Here is a 22,975-nt window from a genome sequence, read left to right as displayed (position 1 = left end):
CTACTGAGAATTTCAAAAGGTCATTTTTAGCTGAAATTGAATGACATCTCACGTTTTGAAAATCCTTTTTACCCCTGAACCCTTTTGTTTGAAATTTCAGTGTTCTTTTTAAGTAAGTAAAGTTCAAGTTTAAAGTGTTCACTTTATTTGATACAAAGAGAATTTGATATCTTTTTTTAAAGCACAAAATTTAACTTTTAACTTTACCTAATGACAGGTGCTATGCTCCTGGTAATAATTTTGGCTTACCAGCAAGCAATGTCATTTTTGCTATGTTTACAGTTATTTTGTATATCTCACAGGTTTCTGAGTAATTGTATTAAAACATAAATAATTTGCAGTTAGTGGCTGAATCACTGCATGCAACATGCTTTAATTCCTAATGTAGAGAAAAACAGGGAAGCTGCATCCAGCAGACCCAGTGAAAAGGACATAAAACATGGTTTGCCAGGGTGTAGTAAATGTTATGCCAAGATTAAAGTTCAGGCCGCCCAAATAAAAGTTAAGGTTAAAGTTTTAAGCTCCAGTTAAATTTTTTTCAGTTGTTCCTACACTGTCAGGAACAGAAGAGAAAAATAAAGAGTAAGAATAAATATTGTGTTAAATTTGAACAAAATCCAAGAAAATGAATGATAAACAACATTTAAAAGAACTACATGAAAGCCAAAGAATATAAATGTAGCAATAAAGTGGCTGCTTTTCTGAGTTTGGTGCAAAAATGATCTTAGACGATAATTGTAGACAAAAGCTTGTATTGGGTGAGATCATACTGAAGGCCTGTGCACATGCAAATTTTTGAGTAATAGATGGTCCTGGCAAAATATTTGACAGGACCATCTATTACTACGGGATCAAACTTTTGTTAAAGTTTGATCCCATAGCAGTTTTAATCATATGAACAAACTGCTTGAACACACTACTTATTCTTTACCTTGCATTTATAATGTCATTTAGTTTCCCAAAAATTATTAATATATTAACAATCATATTTTCTGTATATTTAATTGGTAATGTTAATAAACTGCAAAACACTGCAAAGTATTGAGTCTCTAAGGTTATGATTATGTTACTTATGAACAGACAACCGTTTGCAATAAGAGACTCAACATCAACTGCTCAGATAGAATCCTCCACTAGATGGAGACGAAGGCCCAAGAAAATTCCAGGGTGCCACCAAGAAAAACTGGTTCCCCATTCGCTTAATATATAACATAACTCAAGGTTATTGTGCAAGGTAGAAATTCAGGTCCTGTGTACGAGAAGTCTTTTTACGTTGGTCGACACAGGCCACCTGGGGCGGGCACTACAGGCTGCTGAATTAGGAGAAACCCTGTTCATCATTCAGTGGAAGTTTGTCCCTCTTCGATTTCCCTAGCCATCGGAAAAGTTTTTTTTTTTTGCGGAAAGGTGAAGACCAACCTGCAGAATGAAAATGATCTGCTCTAAGAGGTAAGAAACTTTTGTTGAATTTTCGAACAGCAGCCACAACCACATTGTGCACAAGGTGCATTCATATGTCTATCGTTATAACGTTAGACCCTTTTTAGCCCGTTATTATCTTGTCAAGAGAAAAACGTTTGTTCAACTTTATGTTTCGTTGCCATGACAACGTGTGCCATGGGGAATGCTACCATAAACTAAAAAACTCTTGAGTCTTTCTGCAATTTCACGTTTTTAGCAAGAGTAACGTAGCGTTAACTTTAGTTTATCGTAAGGTTACTTTGTGGTGAACGGCAGAGTAGCAGTTGTCTCTATCCTGTATTATATTATAACGTTATGTCAGGCTTTTTAATTGGCTTTAATTAGCTAACTAATCTCTACTATTATTAAGCTAGCTTACTCGTGTTAGTTAACTTATGGGCGATTCATGTTTAATTAACGTTAGTTAGTTAAGATCATAGACTGTGGGTTAAGATAAAGAATTAACTTGGCAAAAATATGAGGTAATTGAAGGCTAACCAGCCCCCATGCAAAAAATGTGGAACATTACAAACCACGAAAATACCTTTTCCATAACGTTATATATTTAAAACTTAATATTCAACTAGGCTAAGTTTACTTACTAATTTCAACTACCTTACTGCTAGTAAAGCTGAAGCAGGCGATGTCGTTTATGCTAATATGTTTGAATCATTTGTAATCTGAAAATGTTCAACAGCTGTTACCTTCTTAATGCAACATCCACGATTTAAAAAAGTGCTAATTTTACATATTTGAGTCAGTCATCATTTGTCAAATCTGTCGCGCCTATAAAGGTTATCTTGTCCTGCATCTTTTGTTCTAACTGGTTAAAGTGAAGAGCATCAACGTTATCACCTTGGCAGTTGACAATGATTGATTTATAACTGAAGCTGTGGGTATCTGTGTATATTCCCGATATGAGTGTGCTGAGGTCTCTCCGGGTTGACATTGAAATGAATTTGATTCGTTCTTGTTTCTGCTATGGCCTACATTTTTCTAGATGTCTGCCCTCCCAGCTTCCCAAGGCTGAACCCAGCAAGGGCAGAGATTAGCTTTAACCAGGATTAAACCAATGAGAAAATTTGAATTTGTTGGCCCTTATCTCCAAGCAACATGTGGAGTGCTCTGAGCAAATGGCAGAATTTGATCTTTTGCTTCCTTTTGGCAAAGCATGTTTTCTCAATAGACACTTATCAAACATGACCATTGGAGACAGAAGGAATTTCTTGGAGGGGCATTTAAATTATTTGTTTATAGGGACACTACATGCATTACTTGTTTTTTGAGTGTAGGAAAACCAACTTAAAGCGCCTCCTATTCTGTCAGTCCATCAGCTGTCAGGTAGTGTATAGATTCACAGCTCTTTAGTAAGTCTGTTGTATGCTTTAATGGCTTCACATTAATGTGCTCTGGGTATATTACATTTAGACCACAAGCTTTGATAATCTCTCCGCATAATATTAGGATTCACCTCATAATTTAGTGAACTAGATGGGCTCTATATTTGCATTCTAAACATGCAATTTCTTGCCTCATCAGGTAATGTAATTCCACGCTTCATTAGGACTGTGAAGTTTATCATTTGTCATCAAAGCCCAGCTGTCAATAAATGATTAAGTTTCACATGAGGAAAATGTAATGTTTGGGCTCAAGCAAAACAGATAGCAGTTAACATTTTAATTGCAGTTAGTAAGATTCTGTTTTTGTTTGATTTTCAGGCTATATTTTAGCGGCTGCTTGAGGCACCGTCATTAGAGAGCAGCTTAAGCCTAATTTATTCATCTAGTTATGCCATTAAAGAAAGAAAACTTCTAAAGGCCCTGTACTAAATTGAAATGTCTAATATCTTGACGGTCAGATTGAAAAGTGGTACCTGTTTTGACACTGTGGTTTTAGCAGCATTTCTACACTACTGCTGACGTTTGGCACACTGCGGTTGTGCGACTGTCAAATGCCACTATATAAACATTATTTCCATCATTGATTCATCCGTTGATTGTTTTTATGATGAATCTGTTAAACATTTAATGTATATAATGTCAGAAGCCCAAGGTGATATCTTATACATATGTTGTTTGTAGAAGCTAAAGCAGGTTTTCTTTTGGCACAGGTTACAACAACAACCTACTTCCAGGGTACATAGACAGGGAAAAAATCTGAAAAGGTCAAACCTCAGCACTTGTAGTATAATGAAATGCTTTATTGTCAGACCAGTGTGTTTCAGCTTGTGGGCCTTAAACAGGGTCATATCTTGTATGGCCACAACAATTCAAAGATGTTCAAGTAAGCATTATATAACCAAAGGAAGGCACATAGTCCACACATTTAAAAAGCTGAAACTAGAAAATGTTTGCTCAAATAATGAATTAATGGTCACTTCAGTTTATACAGACATCAATATTACACATCACACTATAATAATAATCATAATATTACTTGTTAGGCAGAAAGGTGGATATTTTTAGAGCTTGGAGGCAGAGCTCAGTGTCCTTACTGCAGATGGGAAAAGAAAAATAGAAAAATTGTCAATTAATTAGATCTCAATCGACTTGTTGACTAATCGACAAATTATTTCAGCCCTAAACGGCATATCATTTGTGTTCTACTGACAGATACCACTTCCTACTTGCACGTGCGCTTTCAAATGGGTAGATAAGTTCCAGCGGCATATGCCAGTAAACAACAGTATTTGCCATTTATATAATGTTGTCAGAATTCTGTTCATTCTGTTCAACAGTTTTAAAGATGTGAATAACATTGCAGCCTCTAGGGGATAGTGGCAGACTTACTGACATCAAGGGTAAGAGAAAGAGTAAATATACATTACCTTTAGTTAATGAAAGACAAGCAGGTTTAAGGGAAGAAAAATTACACAGGATCATCTGTAAATCTATGTTCTGTTTGTTCCAAAGTGACATTGATTTTGCGCACTTGGTTCTTTGACAGTATCCCCCTCACTCCCAGTCATTAGGCACAACATACATTTATTCACTCAGCAGTGTAAATAAACAGAAATTGCTGTCTGACAGAATGATGGAGAGATGAGGCAAGTATGGGCTTGACTTGTGATGAACCGTTGACTCTAATTACTTCCTGCTGAAACTGGAGATGAGGCAAACTCAATGTAAAAGGTGGACCAGAGCCTGTGTCTCCTTGGGGTTGTGATGCGTACTGATGTTTGCTCATCTTCCAGCAAGTCTGTGAGTGAACAAAGACCATTGTTAATTCTGTGCTGCTGTTTGATATATATATGTGTGTGTGTGTGTGTGTGTGTGTGTATATAAATTATTTATTATTATTTATTATTATTATTACTTGGTGGTCACTGTATGTAATTTGGGGTTCCTGTTGTTTTTGCTTTGTGAGAGCCCAACAAACCAAATTCCTATCTTGTAGTGGCAATAAAGTATTGAATCTTGACTTAACCACGTCAGTAAAAAGGAGAATGAGCAGTCTACACTTGGCCTTTTAAGGATTTTTTTAAATTTCACATGTACCTGGACAGGGAATTTAGCCTTAATGGAAGGCCTTTTAGGTTAACAGGTGGCACACCTTCTACCCACCGCTGCTGAGAGGTTCAAATCCAAATTTATTTCTAGTAATTTGGTCTTGTGCAACAAACACAATTGGCCATGTTTGCAAGTTGCAAGCCAGGAACGCACCGTGTCCTTGTCACTGCATTAGCGTTTCCTGAGTGTTGTTTGTGTCAACTCCACCGAAGAGTGGTGGGGAGGAATAGCTGGAACCTCCTGCCTAGTTACAGTCCGTTGAAGTCTTGGTTTCTTACTGGTGGGTTAGATGTTTTTTAACCTGACAGTAGATGCAGAGGTACTGTGTGCAGTACATGTGTATTGATCAGGATTCAAATGCAGTAATTATGAGAGATAATTTCTGGGTTAATGTTCCGCCTCTAGCCCTCCCAAGTTGTAAATTTGGATTTGTGGGTCGGTGCAAGCTGCAGTATAAAATGTATTAACTACAAAATAAAAGAAGTTAGTAATCTATTTTGTGTTGTGACCTGTAGTTTGATCTGTAGTTTTAGAAACACAGGGCTAGAGATTGCAGATAGATAACCCCAGGCTTAAAGCAATTCAAGACCTGTGTCTGTTAGTGACCCTTTTCAGGACAGACTTCTCACCCTGACCTGACCCTGATATCTAATTTCCTTTTCATCGGGGATCTGGAGTTAAGGACACCTCTGTCTTGGAGACACCCGAGGTGCACAAGACCCTCCTCTGGTCACTTCAAGTCCCTAGTGATGATACACTCATCACATCCCTCTGTCTTCCACAAATGAGCTGTGATTGAGCTGATTGGAATTTCCAGAGGCTGTCACAATCGTTTTGATTGGAAAATAGACAGGAGGTAATGGGAAAGACAGGCCTGCTATGAGAGCTCTGTCAGTGCTGAAATAATGCATCAGAGTGAAGAGGTTAAAGACACTGCTTCCTTGTTAATAATTAATTGCTGTGCATGTGGTGGATCCACTTCATCGCTCCCAGTCAGGACTTGATAACTGCTTTACATTTAATTTGGCTTTAGACTTTGTTTTTCAAGCTGGGTAAATTGTGCTTAAAGTTAATATGTGCTCAGACAGAGTTAAAGTTAAAGATCATTTCACTGTGTACTATTGTACCTTTATATGAGTACATGTGACAAATAAAGTTGATTGATTCAGTGATTCTGTGCATCACTTCTTAAAGTGTAGATGTCTTGGATTAACTTCACGAGCTACCTTAAAAATACAGCTGGTAGGGCTCAGCGATATGGCCAAAAATTTCGGATCATTTGATATCGATAATTATCACGATAAACATCAAATCATTATTTCTTATAAGTTGAAAGGCTGATTTTTGCTCCTGAGTGAAAGGTTAAGAAACCAGATAGTTAATCGTGGTTTTTCACTTTTCTTTATGGTCAGAACATGACAAACACTTGATACCAAACAGTGAATCACAAATCTGAGGTAGAACATTATAACAATTATAATAAAATCTTTTTTCAACAAATGTGCATGGGAAAAAGTAAGTAAAATCTTTTTTCAGTTCAAACAAAATAAAATAAATATCTAAAAATTAAGTGCTAATTTGTTTGTGATTGAAATGAATTAAATCAAACATTTATTGAATATTTGTTATATTGTCACTGAGGAAAATTATATCGCGTTAATTCTATTTATTATTTAATTGCCCAGCCTAAATTACTGGTAAAATAGGCTTCAATTAAACATTTTTGTTAATTTCTTAATGCTTTTTTGAAACTACCAGTGATGATTGCTGGTATGAGGCAGTATTATATTATATATTTATATATATTTCAGATATTGGCAAATTGGAAACAATGCTGTTCATTTGGTACAATAAATGTTATCCTCTCAGTGCTGAAACAGTTAGTCATGACTGCATTTCTCTGCAATAATCATAATATTGGAAATATAATTTCACTGCTTTTTCTATTAAAATAACTAATCAATTTGTCAAAGAAATGCAGTAATTATTTGTCAGCTGAGAATTTCTTTTGTCATGGACAGCCCTATTATCCAATGGCATGACAAGGAACTTCAGAGCAAAAATGACTGCCCTCTCCTTCTCTAGATGGCACAAGCAGATGTTTGTTGGTCAGGCATGAGCATGGTGTCCCCGCGGACCAGCAGGGACACATTCGAGAGGAATGTGCCTTTAATACGCCTGGAAGATGATGCTGACCTCAGGGTATGGAGAGCTTCTATACACAATTCCACTATAGTCCTGTGTTGTGCTATGGGGCCATCACTGAAGAAGCCACATATACTCACTGCTGATCTGTGTAGTACACTCTGTCTACACTAGAAGAGGACCAAACTTCACTTTGCTGCTGTATAGCCCCCCTTCGTTGGGGAATTTGACTGCTCCCTTTGCCAAATCCGAAGCAGCCAGTGCTCAGCCTTGCATCACACAGATAATGATCAAGTTAATTAGACCTGAGATTGAACGAACTGCAGCAGCAACTTAATCATTTGTAACTTGATTAGAAATACTATATTGTGCACCTCCAGAGACCCAAAAACTTTCCGTTTTCCCCCCCAGAGAGCTTGAAATTAGGATGTACTTCTAGGATGGATTCATCTCTTGAGCTAAAACATAATGTTTTTGTGTTCCAAAAAAGTGAAATCACCCTAAAGTCTTAAACATGAGCTTAAGGGAAATCCTCTGCCGTCTCTGACTGACAGTGAGCAGGTGTAGATTACAAATGTATTCATGTTTTCTTTCTTATCCCCACAGGAAATATATGAATTTGGAAGGAAACTGGGTCAAGGCAGCTTTGGAGTTGTTTATGAGGCTACTCACATTCAGACACAGACAAAATGGGCTATTAAGGAGGTTTGCAGACCAGCGGTAAGTGCATTTGGCATCCCTCTTGGAAAGCCTGTTTTTTAAAATGTGATTTAAAAAAGTTGCACTAATAAGAGTGTTTAATGTTTGGAGAGAAACAAATGGCCATAACCACTCCATAAGATATGATTTGACTTTCTGTCACTTCAGGCAGGAAGTTGGAAAGTCAAGATGCTGGGGCATGAAATAAACATTCTCAAACAAGTGAATCATGCGCACATAATACAACTCCAGGAAGTGTACGACACGGCTAGGGTGAGCATTGCTGTCCTTTAAGTTACAAACTTAAAATAAGCCTAATTAAGAGAGTGGGTTACTCTGATTGCAACGTATCATATTCTCCTATTATTGTGTGTCTCTGCATGGATGTTAGTGATAAGCACACACAAATTGACTGTATGCTTAGATGCATTTCCTCTGCTTGTTTACAGACGACTTATTTGGTTACTGAGCTGTGTGTTGGAGGTGAACTGAAGCAGCTGCTGCAGCGGAAAAAGTTCTTTACAGAGGACGAGACAAGGCATATCATCTGTAGCTTAGCTGACGCCGTTGTCTACCTTCACAAAAGAGGTAATGTTCTTCTACAGACTGACATTTTGACAGCATAAAAATCATCTTAAGACAAGCTGAAAATGTAGCCTTTGATAGCCTCCAGTGATTGGAGTCCTCACCTTGCTGCAGTGCTGTAGATAGACTCTGAAATCACTGATAGTCCAGGTGTAGTTACCACTGCATTAGACAAGTGAAACAATGCTATTCATATTGTTATGTTACTTAATATACTTAATATTACTTAATCAGACTCTTGTGAATGAAGTGTGCTTCTGATAAGTTGTTATAGTTCCATAGCGCTATTATCATACTCAAACTATGCTGCCCTCAAATTTCTTGCCATAATGGCTTGCAATCAGTATAAATGTGTGGCTCATTTGGATAAAAGATAAATAATAAATAAATCCCAGGAAAAAAAACAAACATAATAAACATTTTTAATTAAATCTATTTGTTTTATTCAGAAATGCCGTTTCCCATTCTAATGGTGAAATCTGTGGTTAGAGGTAATTTAGGGCATTGGCTGGCAATGAGGCATCATTACATGTGGCTAATGACTAATTTACAACAAGCTAGGGAGCAATACTGTTTAATAGGTGTGTTTTCACATGGAAAGTCCCTCTGCGCTGGTTTTCATCACCTCTATAAAGACCAATTATACTAATGAGGTAGCCAGAACCCATTTTGTCAAATGACCAATCATTAAAGTCCCTCAGTTTACATTTGTTCTGGGTTTCTCTGATTATCAAGTTTGTTGTCCTTAGCATGTATGTTGAACTTAATGCTAACACATGCTAGTTACAATATGTTACATTTATCATGCACGTTGAGCTTAATGCTAACACATGCTAGTAACAACATCGTACATTTAGAATGTACATTGAACTTTAATGCTAACACATGCTGAACATTAACATATTCATGAAGTCTAACTATTAAACTGCAGAACCAATTGTTTTATGAGATTGCATGATTTCTCAGTGAGTTACCAGAGTGATGATTACTTAAACATAATGCACAAAATGTTTTATTAAATAACCAAAATAAGCACAAAACAAATTAGTGTATTTTGAAATGGGTAATTGTTGTTTACAGCATGTATAGCCTAATGATTAAATAAAGGCATTTATGAATATAAAATTGAGAGTTCAGCTGCCAGCAAGCAGTTGAAAAACAGAAATTATTGAACAGAACACATCTTAAATGGATGAAGGAAAGAGAGAACATTTTGATGTGTTTGTTTTGTGCACACCAGTTGGTCCAACTTACCCTTTTACACACCATCAACACTGTTGCGTTTCATAATTGGTTGCTTCAAACAGTGTAGTGAAAAGGACTGCCTAGGGCAAATTGTATTTTTTGTACTCCTGCCTTCTCTTTCCACCAAGTTTTGTTAACGAGGCCCTTCAGCCTAGCCTGCTGTAAGCAAGGTAAATAGATCACTGTGTGCAAGAAATAGTTTATTCTAGTGACTGACAATAACAAATCATGTTGCACGCTCATCTCTGTACACTGACTCTGTTTTTTGTCATATTATTTAAGACAAGAAACCAAAATACATATGTTGAACACAAAAAATACCTTTATTTTCAGCAGATTTAGGATGCCATGTTTTGCGATATTTTGTGTCAGGGAACTTTTCAGTACGTGGGCATGTTCCACTGGCCAAATCCATGAAACTGCTGAAGTCTTTATAAATCCACATGGGGACATTTGTCTGATCTTTGTGCTGATCTGACCAAACTCTTTAGGAGTAGTGGGCAGCCGTGGTGCAGTGCCAGTGCCTGAGTAAAATGCTTTGAGACTGTGGCACCCCTTCAAATTACATTTTTATCATGGCACCCCAATATAACATACAAATATACACACATACTTATCAGTTTAAACAATTTTATATTAAATATTATTTTATTATATTATGTTGAATATAATAGTCCCATTGTCAGTCACTCAGAATAAAAGCCAACAGGTAAATATTTAACATAAAATAAATTATGAATATAAAGAAATATGTTAAATGTATTTCTTCAGTTTTCTTAAAAATTAAAATGAACTGAGTTGGTTAAGCTGGACAAGGACCATCAAACAAACAAAACAAAACAAAAAAAAAGGTTGCAGGTATTTTAATGGGGCCTGCTATTGTTTACACTGTGATGTGGGGAGAAAGAGCACAGCCTGGGGGTCTGACGGTAAAGACTAACGCGAAGTTCACCTCCATTCATTTAGTATGGGACACGAGCGAATCACTGTAGTGATTTGCCAAAAAGATCAACAAAGACAAAGTTACTTCATCAGGGGACACAAAGTTTAGTGTTTACCTTCAGTAGATGAAAGTGGAGCGAGAAGTGGTGGTGGCAATGTTGTGCAATTTGTTCAGGTCTTCCACTGACTTCCACTGTTTCTCATGTTGTTTTCAACCAGGGATGAGAGCCAGATCATATATATATGATACTGGGAACTTGCAATACCCCAATCAAACAATGGCTATCTGTCTTTCACAAGCAGCCAAAACCTGTCCATTAAGCTGTTAGCTGAGTAGTGTTCAGTTTGATTTTAGTTTTGTTGGTCGGCTCAGATTTAGTCCTGTCAAACTGTGTGACTCTGTGACAGCAATATTAGCATTTTGGAGTCGTGTTTCTGATATGAATCCAATATTCATTCTCTTTTAAGCTCGATTTTGGTCTCCACCAACTTGAAACACCAAATATCTGGCTCCTTATCTTTCCTACATCCTAATGTTTAACCAGATAGTTGAAAACTGTGTCTGTCTGCAGTTTGGTACTTAGTGTAAAGTGGGTTTATCAGAGCTTTTTTGCTGAAAACAGCAGTCTGCTAGGGGCCGGGGCTGGGAACAAGGTGGAGGAGAGCGATGAGAGTGAAACTGTAGGCCATAAAACCGAAAACTGTGTGTTATTGTTAGTGGTTTCATCAACAATGAGCAACCCCCTTTTCACCCATTTGAGACATTCTTAGTATAATAATACTTAAATAATATTGATTACAACAACTAATAGTGTAAATGTAAATGTAAATGTAAATTACATCCGTGTTAAAACTGCATCCTTTTCCTCCTCACATCTTATAGACATAGTGCACCGGGACTTGAAACTGGAGAACATTCTTGTGAAAAATTCTCCCAATGAGGATGATAATAGCAGGATCAATATCAAGGTAAGATGGTGACACAAACTGTGAAACTTTCGATCACTGCTTCTTATCCATTCTCTGTCGAGGACAAGCCTCTGATGGGCACTTTTTTTCTCGCCCATTATCTCTTCTATATTTAGTAAAAGGCTTTACATACTACCTCATTATGACAGACTCTCTCTGGTCTTCCTTTATAGTTCACCTTTTCAAAGAGAGAATCAACTGTACCTTTAAACAAATTACCAGCTGAGACACAGCATGTTGTGTGCATTGACAACGAGCCAGCCGAAGCAGATACCAGAGCAACTGTAGACCACAGAATAAACGTCCCTGTCTCTCTGTTTTTCTCTTTTTGTCTCACATGCACGCACGCACGCACGCACGCACATACGCATGTACGCGATCACGCCTGCTTGTTTTAAGAAAGTGTTATCATGGCACAGCATAAATGACTTTCATTTCACAGGAGTTAGTCTTCTGGATTTTTTTTTTGCTTTTGTGATAATGTGATACCCTTTTGCAAATATGTGGACCTTTACAGCCTTAACAGCTATGCTGCTATTCATGTTAATCGTCAAGTATCATTGTTTGTCCTCAAGCTCTACCCTTTTTTTCCTGACTAAAGCCCCTTTAACAAAGACTTTAATATGGGTTCTGTCATAACATCTAAATCATGTTTATTTATAACACCTTTTTTCTTAACTGCTATTCTCCTAGGTGACAGACTTTGGATTATCGGTGCAGACAGGTGGTGTAGGGATTGAGAACATAATGACGGAGGCCTGTGGGACTCTTATCTATATGGGTATGACACCTGTATCTCCTACTGTATGCTAGTAGGCCACAGAAGTGTAGTAGCAGCATGTCTTGCCATCTGACATTTGTAAATTCTATACATAGCGATTTGAAAGGTCCAGTGTGCGCTATTTAGGAGGATCTATTTACTGAAATGCAATATAATATCCATAATTATGTTTTCAGTGGTGACCTTACATAATAAATCATTATGTTTTTATTAACTTAGAAGGAGCCATGTCTATCTACGTAAACCGCGGGTCCTCTTATGTGGATGTCGCCATGTTGCGTTGCCATGTTTGTACAGTAGCCTAAATGGACAAAAGTCTCTACAGAGTGCGTTTTGACACTACATTGAATATGTACAAAGAAGAAGAAGAACAACAACAAAACATTAGTAGTAGTAGTAGTAGTAGTCGACTGGTTTATTAGAAGTAAGAAAAGAAGAGATATTTGGACAAATAGAGGACCACACATATTATTTTGCACAAGAGCCGACAGAGCATGTTGGCCCCTGAAGCTTCTCCTGGACACTTGGAAAAAGAGGTTTGAAAGGTGACTGATGGTGTATTCATGTGGTGTTGGAATAATCAGAATCTTATTTTCCTTCTTAAATCTTTATTGCAAAAAGAGAAATAAACTGTACATGGGACATAAAGAAGTAACTTTGATTTGTGCAAAATTACGTATTACATATACATATTTTGCAAACATGTAATTTGTAATATGGTTATAATGGTTAGTTTGCTGTCCATGTAGAGTGAACTAGACGTCTGCTGTTTATGTGCTTTATATGTTCTGATGATGCTAATCCAAGAAATCTTTGTAGTAGCGTCCATGTTGATTCCACTTTCCACCTTAAGAGCACATGAACACACCGAAGTCGGAAGATCCACTTCTCAACTCGGGAAATGGGACCAACCGAGGGGCATGTGAATGCACTGTGAGCCGCTGGTTGCAATTTGCAACCCTCACCATTAGATGCCACTAAAACTTACACACTGAACCTTTAAGTTTGTAAGCAGTTAGCGTAATTCTATTTTTGCGTGTGGAATGTATTAGGTATATTTCATAATTATACTTATTATTATGTAAAGGTACAATATTGAGTTTTTGAGCAATAAGGATGCAATGGAGCAAGAGTGAAAAGTGAATGCAAGCCACAATATGACATCCTTTGGTTTCATGCAGTTCCACTAATAGACAGTTGGTGGAGGTAATGTGCCAAAAAATGGTGCAATCTGCAGGAAAATGCAGAGACAAAGAAGACTGCTATCCAATATTGACAAGGATATAAACAACAATTGGCTTTGTGGTCGTTCTATGAGAACAGGAATGCATTCAACACATTTGTTAGGCTCCAAGGATACACTCAATGTGTTTGGTAAGAAACACTGAATAGAAACATTTTTACTTTGGGAATTGCATTCTGAAAAGTTGTTGCATATACCTACATCATAACTTAACCTAAATTTTGGGAAACTTGAATTGTTTCAGGCTTGCACTCCTCTTCTTCTGCTCCTCCACTTCTGTTTGTGTATTGCTGCTTTTTATGGCTCATTACTGCCAAAAGCAGTGGATATCCATCACCCTGTGTCTCACATGGCTCCTGTGCTTGCAGTGTGCTGATAAAACATAATCCAAACAATAAGGGATTTGCTTATTGAAACGATGCTCAAGCAGCGCAACTTGTGGTTAAAAACTAGTTTCAAATTTCCGTTTTTCAGACAAAGAAAGCCATAAATTTATGTGTATGTGTGAATTTCAGCACCTGAAGTGATGAGCGGTCATGGTTACAGCGAGTGGTGTGATGTGTGGAGCATAGGAGTCGTTATGTATATGTTGTAAGTAGACACACACATACTATACATACATACATTCATACTGTGTACATGTGTACATGTGTCTGAGCTGTGTGTCCCTGTAGGCTGTGTGGGGAGCCTCCATTTGTGTCCAAAACAAAGGCAAACCTACTTCAGGAGATTATGAACAAAGAAGTCAAATTTACTCAACCAGTCTGGGCCACAGTCAGTGATGCAGGTGACACTTAATCATAAATAAATAATAAATGTAATCCTGCAAAAAATGAAAAGTAGTTTGTGGAGTGAAGGAATATATTATTTTCATTGACAAGCAGTACAGGTGTTACTGTTCAGATTGTCACAAACAAACTCACCGATTGGCTTGAGTCTGTCTCAACAGCAAAAAATCTATTGACTTGCCTTCTGAAGGTGGACCCTGCCTACCGCATGTCTGCTAATCAGCTACGAGAAAACCCCTGGATTACAGTATGGCACAGATTTTTTCCATTTGCATTCAGAAACTTTACCAAATGAGTCACAAGAAGGAGCTCTTATGAGTTGCTCTGTCCAACAGGGTGACACTAATTTGCCTGCTATACCGCCCAATGTGTTGGAGATGATGCGTCACCACCTGGAACAGGAAGAGAGTAAGACAGTGATGAACATTTAACTTAATCCAGGTCATGATTTGATAATTTGAATAAACAACATTGTGCAAAGTGATAATGCACAACACAGTGTACTGGTATATGAAAATAATGGATGAAGTGGATTATCTCCTGTTGGTTGATTTAATTTCAGCAGTAAGAGTTAACTGGTAACAACTTTTTATTATTGCTATGACTGGAGAGAGGCAAACCAAAGCCGCGTGAGGTTACTTGATGTTGATGTTATTTAAAAAAGGGACACGGACTCCGGAGGAGTCCTCTTCTGAGGGCACACTGCACCCATTCACGGTCCCTAGGGCAACTTCAACAGAAACCGACAGCAACTGTAGGAACTACACTAAGCTCAGCCCTGAGAGAGACAGCAGCGTCTGCACACCTGCCACGTCCACCAAGCCGGTACTGTATGTGTGTTTAGCACAGCTGTACATCACTTTGACCTCCCCTGCCTCTGTGTTTTCTTACTCAGAGCTCCTAAATAATTAAAAAGATGTCATGTCTCTCCTTATCTATTTAAGTACTGTTACATCTGCTTACCCTGTATGTTAATTATCTTGTTTTTAACTAAGACTAATTAAATAGATAACTCAGCACGTACAACAAAGTTTTTGAACTTTTTGGTCATTATTCATAATAGTTATATATAATTTTCACCAACTTATAGAGCTCACATGGGTAAACAACATAACTGGTCTTGAATAAACCACACTAACCTTTTGCAAAAGTACTTTATGGTTAGGTACTTCAAACTCCCAGCCTCCCTAAAGCTGCACATGGTTTTACATTGAGCAATTACACATACACACGTATTTTGTAGTTAAGTTACTGCATTTACGAGTTTAGAATTTGTAGATATCATGTCAATATCAATTAATTATTATGATTGTGAATATCATATTGTTCAAGGGACAGGTTAAACAAACAACTAATCAGAAATTTCCTATTAAGTAAACTACCCTTCTATAGGTCAGCCCTTATCTTTTATGTATGGTCATGGAATCTAGGTATTGATCCCTCATCTCATCTTATCCTTGTATCTTGGAATGCAGACTAAAGAGAGTGGTGGCAGCCTCCAGCAGGACAAGTGCAAAAATGGCTCTGAAACCCCAAGACTGCCTCATCCCACCAACACACAGGTTTGTTAACCTCCCATAACTTGGTCTTTTGAGTTCAACTTTAAAGTAGTTTTAAAATATATAAAGTTTTTCAAACTACAAAAAAGCTACTGCTGTTTATTTTGGCTTTTAAACAAATTGCCTTTATGCTTTCGTATACAAACTGTTTTTCACATCCAATCACCACTAGATGGTGCCAGATTTACCTATTACAGAAAATGGGATTAAATGTGTAGCCATGCAGATGTTTTTAAATGAATGTTAATTCTGTTATGTAAGATGAATATGAATCTTATCCCTTCAGTCTCATGCTGGTGTGAAACCCTCCACACAGCTGAGTGCAAAGCAGCGCAGGCCTCGGGACAAGAAGGACGTCAGTACTGGACAGAAATCAGGCTCAGACCTCAGTAAGGTGGATGACCAGAAACCTCTACCTGCAGTAAAAGTAGGACTGGCCCCCGCAAACCACCATCTGGCTCTAAGACTAATAACACTTCAGAATAAAAGTAAAAAAACAAGCCTTGTGACTTGGGAAAGAGTGAGAGGGAACACACAAATAGTGGACAAAAGAGTACATAAGAGAGAAAAACTTTATTTGATATACAATTTATTTAATGTGATTCTGGTTATTTTATGTAATTCTGTGATTTAGCAGTGATGTGAATGAAACTACTTTGATTAGTTCAAACTTTATGGTGATGACCAGAGACTAAGCAGTGGCAGCAGTGTCAAATAAATTGGCCTTATGTGCAGGCGTGAAAATAGTACAAGAAGTCCTACACCAGTAGCTGAGGGTCTAACCTCAGCAGTGCTTCGTGCCAAAGGGACCCGGATGAGGGCAAAACTGCAGGACAAATGCTTACTGTTACACAGCCAACTGTTTGAGAATCTTTTCAACATCCAAATAGACAGTATGTCAGAAATGTGTGATTACAACTTCAAATCAGTAACAGAAGCCAGTGGATATTTAAATATATAGGGTATACAGTATGTCTGTATAAATGTGTGTGTGTGTGTGTGTGTGTGTGTGTGTGTGTGTGTGTGTTTATATTTTTAAGACTTAAAATGTGCCAAATATAAAACACAAAACTGTTGCAAAATGATTCTGCAAATTTTATTTTCAATAAAATGGCAAACTATTTTTTAAAATTGTTTTATAATTACATGCTAAACTCATAACGAGTACAGGATATTTTACTGCATATCATTCACAACACCAAAGTTAGCAATAGGGATTTTCTTTTTTCTGTCCTGACCTCTCAATTCCAAAACGCCCTATATGCAGTGACTGCACCCACTCAGTGTCAAAACAGAAAGACTGTCACACAGGCTGGTTACGCTCCATCTGAATGCAGAGGATTGGGACTGAGGGCAGCCACGGGTCTAATCTCGTTTGGAGGCCATTGAAAGCAGTAGGAGCTACTTTGAGGGCACTGCCATTCAAGCACAGGTTTTTCCGCTGTACAGAGAATAATCCCCAGCATAGATACAACATTAAAGTAGCCAAGCATAACACACAGAGGCTGAATTTCAAATCCGCCCATTTGCATCTTGAAGTGAATGAGTGCCAACAATGGGGCTCCGTGTTCATGCATAGGCTTTGTGTTTTAGTGTGTATGTGTAAATGTAGTGTGCATTTGTTGAATCTGTATTCAAAAGGTACTTCTGCATTGCTGGGAAAAGGTAATTGTCTTAAAAGTGTGGACACAGTATGCTAAACTTGATCAAATTCTGTCCAGGTTGACATACTGATCTCAGGTGATGTTTCTTAAGATATGCTAAACAGTTTTTTTGCTGTCTTTTGTTTGATTTATTTTTAATAAAGCAGAACAGTTTATGACAATGAACAAATGGCACGTGAAGTGACTTTGATTCAAGCTGCGTGCCAAAAAGACTGCAACATTACTGCAACATTATTGACATACCGTATACTTTTGGTTTACTCAGGCTGGTATAAACAGCAGATGGAGCTGTAGTAAGTTGCTGAATTCATTTCCTGGAGTTAATCTGACAGGAGAGTGCTGCCCTTAAAGCTCACTACCTATTTTGGTGCATGAAGATGTGTAATTAGAATTGATTGCTTGAGTCACTGCCCATTAAAACTGTGATGTCCATGTAATGTATCACTAATTAATATGTTGTATAGTTATGTCTTGATGGTCCATTCAAACAAAGTAAATGGTAAAGACATGCTTATTGTTGGTTGCTGTCTTATTCACAAAATGTGATTTTGTTGATAGATAATTTGAGAAATAAGAAAAACACACGAGTAATTTGTTAGTTACACCTCTTTTCCCTTTATACTAGCATGCTGGAAGTCTGTTTAGACAACCTCCTGTATGACACATTTTTGTCAGAAGAGGAGATGGGATTTAAGCATCTGGTCGTCATTGTCTTGATTAATCATAGGGAAAGAAAACAGAAATTAAAAATCTCTAAATTGATTTGTGCAAGCAGGATATGACATACAGCAGATTACAGGTGAGCTTGTACATGCTTGTACATGCTTCAAGGTGGAACAAATTTTAAGAGACTGAAACACATCAAGAAAATATAGAAGAATCTGTGTCTTCATACATGATGACTGTAGGTTCAGATGTTAAAACAACGTAAGCCAACAGAAGCCTCCAGTTTTACTTTTTCCTCTTTTGGCCCAAACAACAGAGAAAAGAGGTGGAGGGGAGGGGGGGACAGAACGAGGGAGGTTGTATGGTGGATAGGTTAGGGGCGTGAATTTGGGACAAAGCATGGAGGCAAAGGAAATTAGAAAATTCGTCGGGATGGAACAAGGGATGCGCCCCCTGCCCCCCCTAAACCCTCCCCCCTTTTCCTCCAGCAGTGCTCATGACAGATGGAAGTAAGGGTGGGTGGGTTGACGGGCTAGAGGGATTAAAACTCTGCAGCCCCATTTTGGAGCCTGAAGAGAGTGTCACTCCTGCAAAGGTGGGGTGCAGAGAGGCACTTGTGGCGAGAGTCGCGGGGTGTGTGAAGTGGGTGCACACGGGCTAATGTCAAAGGAGGCAAGGATGCTCCCCCCCGGCTCCATCCACCTTTATCCACTGAGGAGCGTGGAGGAGGCTGCTACAAGAGAGGAGGGGGGTGCATCTCAATAACCTTAATAGAGCTTCCTTTAATTAATCAGCTCATCTGCAGAGGCCTGATACCTGCAGCTGAACCTCCCACCCCACCCCTCTACCCTCACCCCAAACATAACATCCTCACACTGCTGCTGTGACATTGTGGTAATGAGGTAACACAGCAACAATGTCATGGAAATGTTGTGGAGACGTTATCTGTGGGAGCTCATCACACATGCTGATGTTCCTGATCCCCTTCAATGTTTGCGTTGTGTGTGGAGATGTGCCCCCCCCCCCACACACACACGCACACACGCGCACATATGGCTAAAATGGCAGGAGGAAACCATGATGCTGATTTTATACCCCACCTCATGTAAACATTTGCAACAGATGGCAATTTCAAAGCAAGCCTCATCAATCTTTGTTGACAGTACCCCTTTTTAAAACTACTCTTATTTGGGATATTTGCAATTATAATACACACTGTAAGCTCATTTGAATATCAAATTAATTACTGAACACACTGGAGTAAATACCTCTTTTATAACTCCTTGTTAAAGTGAAAAGTTCTTGACTACGGTTCGATGGCGTGTTAATTTACAGTGATATCTAATCCTGAGTTACTTCATATAAAAGGCATTACTATACGTATTTTAATGGGAGGTGGTTGTTTTCCAAGCAATTTTCTGCTAGAGTACATTTTTAATTTATTCATATTTAATTTATTGGTCTCTGCATACCCGCTCAGTAAAACTAATCAACACCATGTATGGGCCTCTTAAAGCCACATCTCTCTTTGGCAAGCAGACAGACAGCCTCTGCATTAGGATAAGCTCGCCTCTCTTGTGCACAGAGCTGGGTGAAATGCCCCTCATTCAGTCGAGCAGGAGACTGTTCAGGTCTCACAAACAACCTTTTAATCAGATGGGGGGAAAAAGGGTGGAAAATGAAAAATGTGCCCAGCCTTGAGTGATCCAAAACATTTCAGTTTCTGTGGATAGTGGCCACCTTCACCGCTCTCAGAATACTGTCCGCTGGGGACAATGCCCCTCCTCCCCTCTCTCTGTTACTTCCTGCTCTCAAACTCCTCTGCCCTTGAATTGGTTTTATGGAGCTTTGGCAGTCATTTAGCACAGTATGACTGAAGTTCTTATCACCTGACTCCGCTATACACTCCAAATATCTATCGACCCATTGACACACCTTGAGGAGGGATCTACACAACCTTACACATGGAAATGATTTCAATTAATTACCATTCCCCTTTGACAAGGCAGAGAGGAGGGGGGAAACAAAGGAGCTCAGACAACAGGAGCATTTCTCTGGTGTAATGTGCACCATGTGTAATGAGCAGCGGAAAGGTCATTTGACACATTTCTGCCAGAATGAATTAATTTATTTCAAGCACTTAATTTTGTAGTCACCTCATTGGTGCACGGCTTGGCAGTGCACTGAGAGGGTGCATTACCCCAAGTGGAGACTCCCAGCAGCTACTGGTGACCACAGGTCTGTGGGAATGCCTGAAGAGCAGAGAAATAGTGAAATGGGGTGTGGGAGATCCAATCACCCCTTCTGTCATAGGAAAATCGCCTCTATCACCTTCAGTGTAATTGGAACATTCATTACAGTTCAGTAAAAATGCAGGTTACCATTAGATGGGCAATTTGAAAGTAGGCTTCTGGAGAATGAGAGACTTGAGGGGTCATGATACGGGGTCACAGTCAAGTAAATAATGGGAATTGGTCCCATGAGGTTTGGAAAACCACAAAGCCTGTGGTCACGCACCAAATACAACTCAGCACAGGAGAGAGGCAGGAATTCAATCATCAGACAGAAAATAAAATGCCCCCTGTGACCTCGCAACATCAAAATAATTACAGATAGAAGACTCTCTATGCAGTTGTCTTGTATTTACTCTAACTAATGAAGGATTCTTGTGTGACAGCTGGAAACTATTCAGTTATTTTATTCACAATGTGAATTATAGAAATTCAATTACAAGTATGTACAGCAAGATTGCACCTTAAACTGTATTTTGCACCCACCAAGATGCTATGCCTACATATACTGTATGTACAATGTATATCACATTGTGAAGTTGATGATCAATTATCCCTAAACTCTCCCCATGATGTTGAAGTGTAGTCTAACATGTTAACTTTTAGTAGGCAGGTGTTGCCATCAGCTGCCACTAGAGGCCTCAGTCCAGCTGAAAGTTATACCACTTTGTTTTAATGTGTTGTTCTGCTGCTGCTTATGTTTTGTTTTCTTAGGTTTTGAACATTTTCTCTGCAGGGAAACATTTCACTGTAAGCAAATCCAGAAACATTTGCTTGATCAAAGGCAGCATATTTAATATGTTTAGGTTTGAAAACGGAGTTGTTACTTATGTTCTGAAGGTTATTTTTATAAAACTTTGTTCTAAACAAAAAAAAGCACAACAATAGCTCATCGCTCTACTGTATGTGCGGTAGCGCTTCACTAACTGCAAACATGCCTGAAGTCACCACTGATAACATGATTTTAGATTCTCTTTGAGAAATTTAAACACTCTCACAACAAATCTGTGTATTTATATATTTGTGAAGCTCCCACTAATGATTATGTTTTTGCAGGAGAAAATGCTTCTACATTAAATATGAATAAACACATCATGATGAAACAATTAGGCAATGGTCTTCTGTGTAGCTGGTTTAAGTATTTTGATGCCTAAACAACTGTGAAAAACAAAGCTGTAGAGTAGTATTCACAAATTAGCCTCACTTCTTGGTGGAAAAAAATGTAATTACTGAGTTTTGCACTGAGAAAACTCATGCTGGCCCTCTTTTGTCAAGACTGAACCTTCATGATTTATGAAATAAGATAATAATCAATCAGATTGCCTACCTATTGGAATGGATGCCCAGAGGTTCATGATGGGATGAGACACAGCCTTGGAGTCAGGAGCCCTCACACAGCATATGGGGTGTGCTTTGCACCAGCCTTTTACCACTCAGGAGGCAGATTGGACTTCTCACTCTCAGCTACTCCGCATTATTGTCCATTATCACACCGTGGTCCATGTGTAAGGTGACAGTGGTGCTCTGATGGAGAGGCTACAGGGGGACCTAGACTGCAATAACATATTATTAGCTTTTTCACAGCTCCACTGGGCTGGATTTACACTGGATATCCAGAGACCTCCGAGGGCAGCCCACTGTCACTGCGGTGTCCACCAGCAGAGCAATTGCCAGAGATACACAGGTGTGCGTGGACTGAATAGCCTTGCACCCACGTAAGGCACACACGGGGCACGTGTACACACACACACACACACACACACACACACACACACACACACACAAACAGTGTGCGTCAGTGTGCCTGTAATCAGTGACAGGGCTTTGTGTGCTGTCATTCTTGTGTGCTATTGTAGTACTGCATGTTCTGTCTTCACTGCGGTGTGTCTGAGCCAACACAGGAACAAATAGATAGATAGATAGATAGATAGATAGATAGATAGATAGATAGATAGATAGATAGATAAATAGATAAATAGATAGATTGAGGATCATCCACCACTGTTTAATCTGCCACATCTGCCCCTCCTGTTTAATGCAAGATGCTCTTGTCCTTGGTAATGTTAACAGTCTCCCTTGTGACTGATGCGTCTTGTCCCAGCCCTGTTTATAAAACAGTCAGAACTTCGTTAAGGGACAATAACATCAGCCAAGCTCAATTATAGTGACATTTTGCTGACATGCAGATTACCTCCCCTCAATCTTTTTTATGTAAAATACTGATGTGCCAGTCACATATGGATGGATGAACTTTGGGAGAATCAATGGTATTGATGAATCATAGATCATACAAGTCAACAAGACTGACACCAGGAGAGTGAATTCATCGCACGCGGAAAGTCAATATTAAATTGTAATCATAATCAGACAAAGTGAGTTATGTATAATCAATAGCACAATTATGATAGTACGTAGGACTTGTCCTTGC

General features: G+C 38.6%; 1 protein-coding gene across 3 annotated transcripts; it reads left to right on the top strand.

The window, feature by feature from the left end:
* The first annotated feature begins 1,195 nt into the window (after positions 1–1,195).
* stk33 (serine/threonine kinase 33) lies at positions 1,196–18,099 on the top strand. 3 transcript variants are annotated; one of them, XM_038702090.1, is made up of 15 exons: positions 1,196–1,449; positions 7,056–7,172; positions 7,722–7,835; positions 7,983–8,087; positions 8,264–8,402; positions 11,470–11,555; positions 11,729–11,839; positions 12,249–12,336; positions 14,095–14,170; positions 14,254–14,366; positions 14,529–14,614; positions 14,703–14,775; positions 15,032–15,192; positions 15,843–15,929; positions 16,213–18,099. In XM_038702090.1, the coding sequence occupies exons 2-15, from the start codon at positions 7,056–7,058 to the stop codon at positions 16,558–16,560; spliced, it is 1,704 nt and encodes a 567-aa protein (XP_038558018.1). In that variant the 5' UTR covers positions 1,196–1,449; the 3' UTR covers positions 16,561–18,099. The 3 variants fall into 3 exon arrangements, with proteins under 3 accessions (XP_038558018.1, XP_038558020.1, XP_038558019.1); XM_038702092.1 differs by lacking the exon at positions 7,056–7,172 and having other exon boundaries at positions 1,197–1,449; XM_038702091.1 differs by lacking the exon at positions 11,729–11,839 and having other exon boundaries at positions 1,198–1,449.
* Positions 18,100–22,975: the final 4,876 nt, after the last annotated feature.

The sequence above is a fragment of the Micropterus salmoides genome, unplaced genomic scaffold (genome assembly GCF_014851395.1).
Source record: "Micropterus salmoides isolate LMB-PRFRI ecotype aquatic unplaced genomic scaffold, ASM1485139v1 Ms_hic_scaffold_6, whole genome shotgun sequence".
Taxonomy (NCBI): domain Eukaryota; kingdom Metazoa; phylum Chordata; class Actinopteri; order Centrarchiformes; family Centrarchidae; genus Micropterus; species Micropterus salmoides.
This window is presented reverse-complemented; position numbering and strand designations above follow the sequence as displayed.

What these genes read in the sequence shown, in the direction of transcription:
- stk33 (XM_038702090.1), top strand. Translation starts at nt 7,056, where the DNA reads ATGGCACAAGCAGATGTTTGTTGGTCAGGCATGAGCATGGTGTCCCCG. An exon ending in AAGTGTACGACACGGCTAGG is followed by an intron (nt 8,088 to 8,263) that starts GTGAGCATTGCT and finishes GCTTGTTTACAG; the next exon opens with ACGACTTATTTGGTTACTGA. An exon ending in CTCATCCCACCAACACACAG is followed by an intron (nt 15,930 to 16,212) that starts GTTTGTTAACCT and finishes TTATCCCTTCAG; the next exon opens with TCTCATGCTGGTGTGAAACC.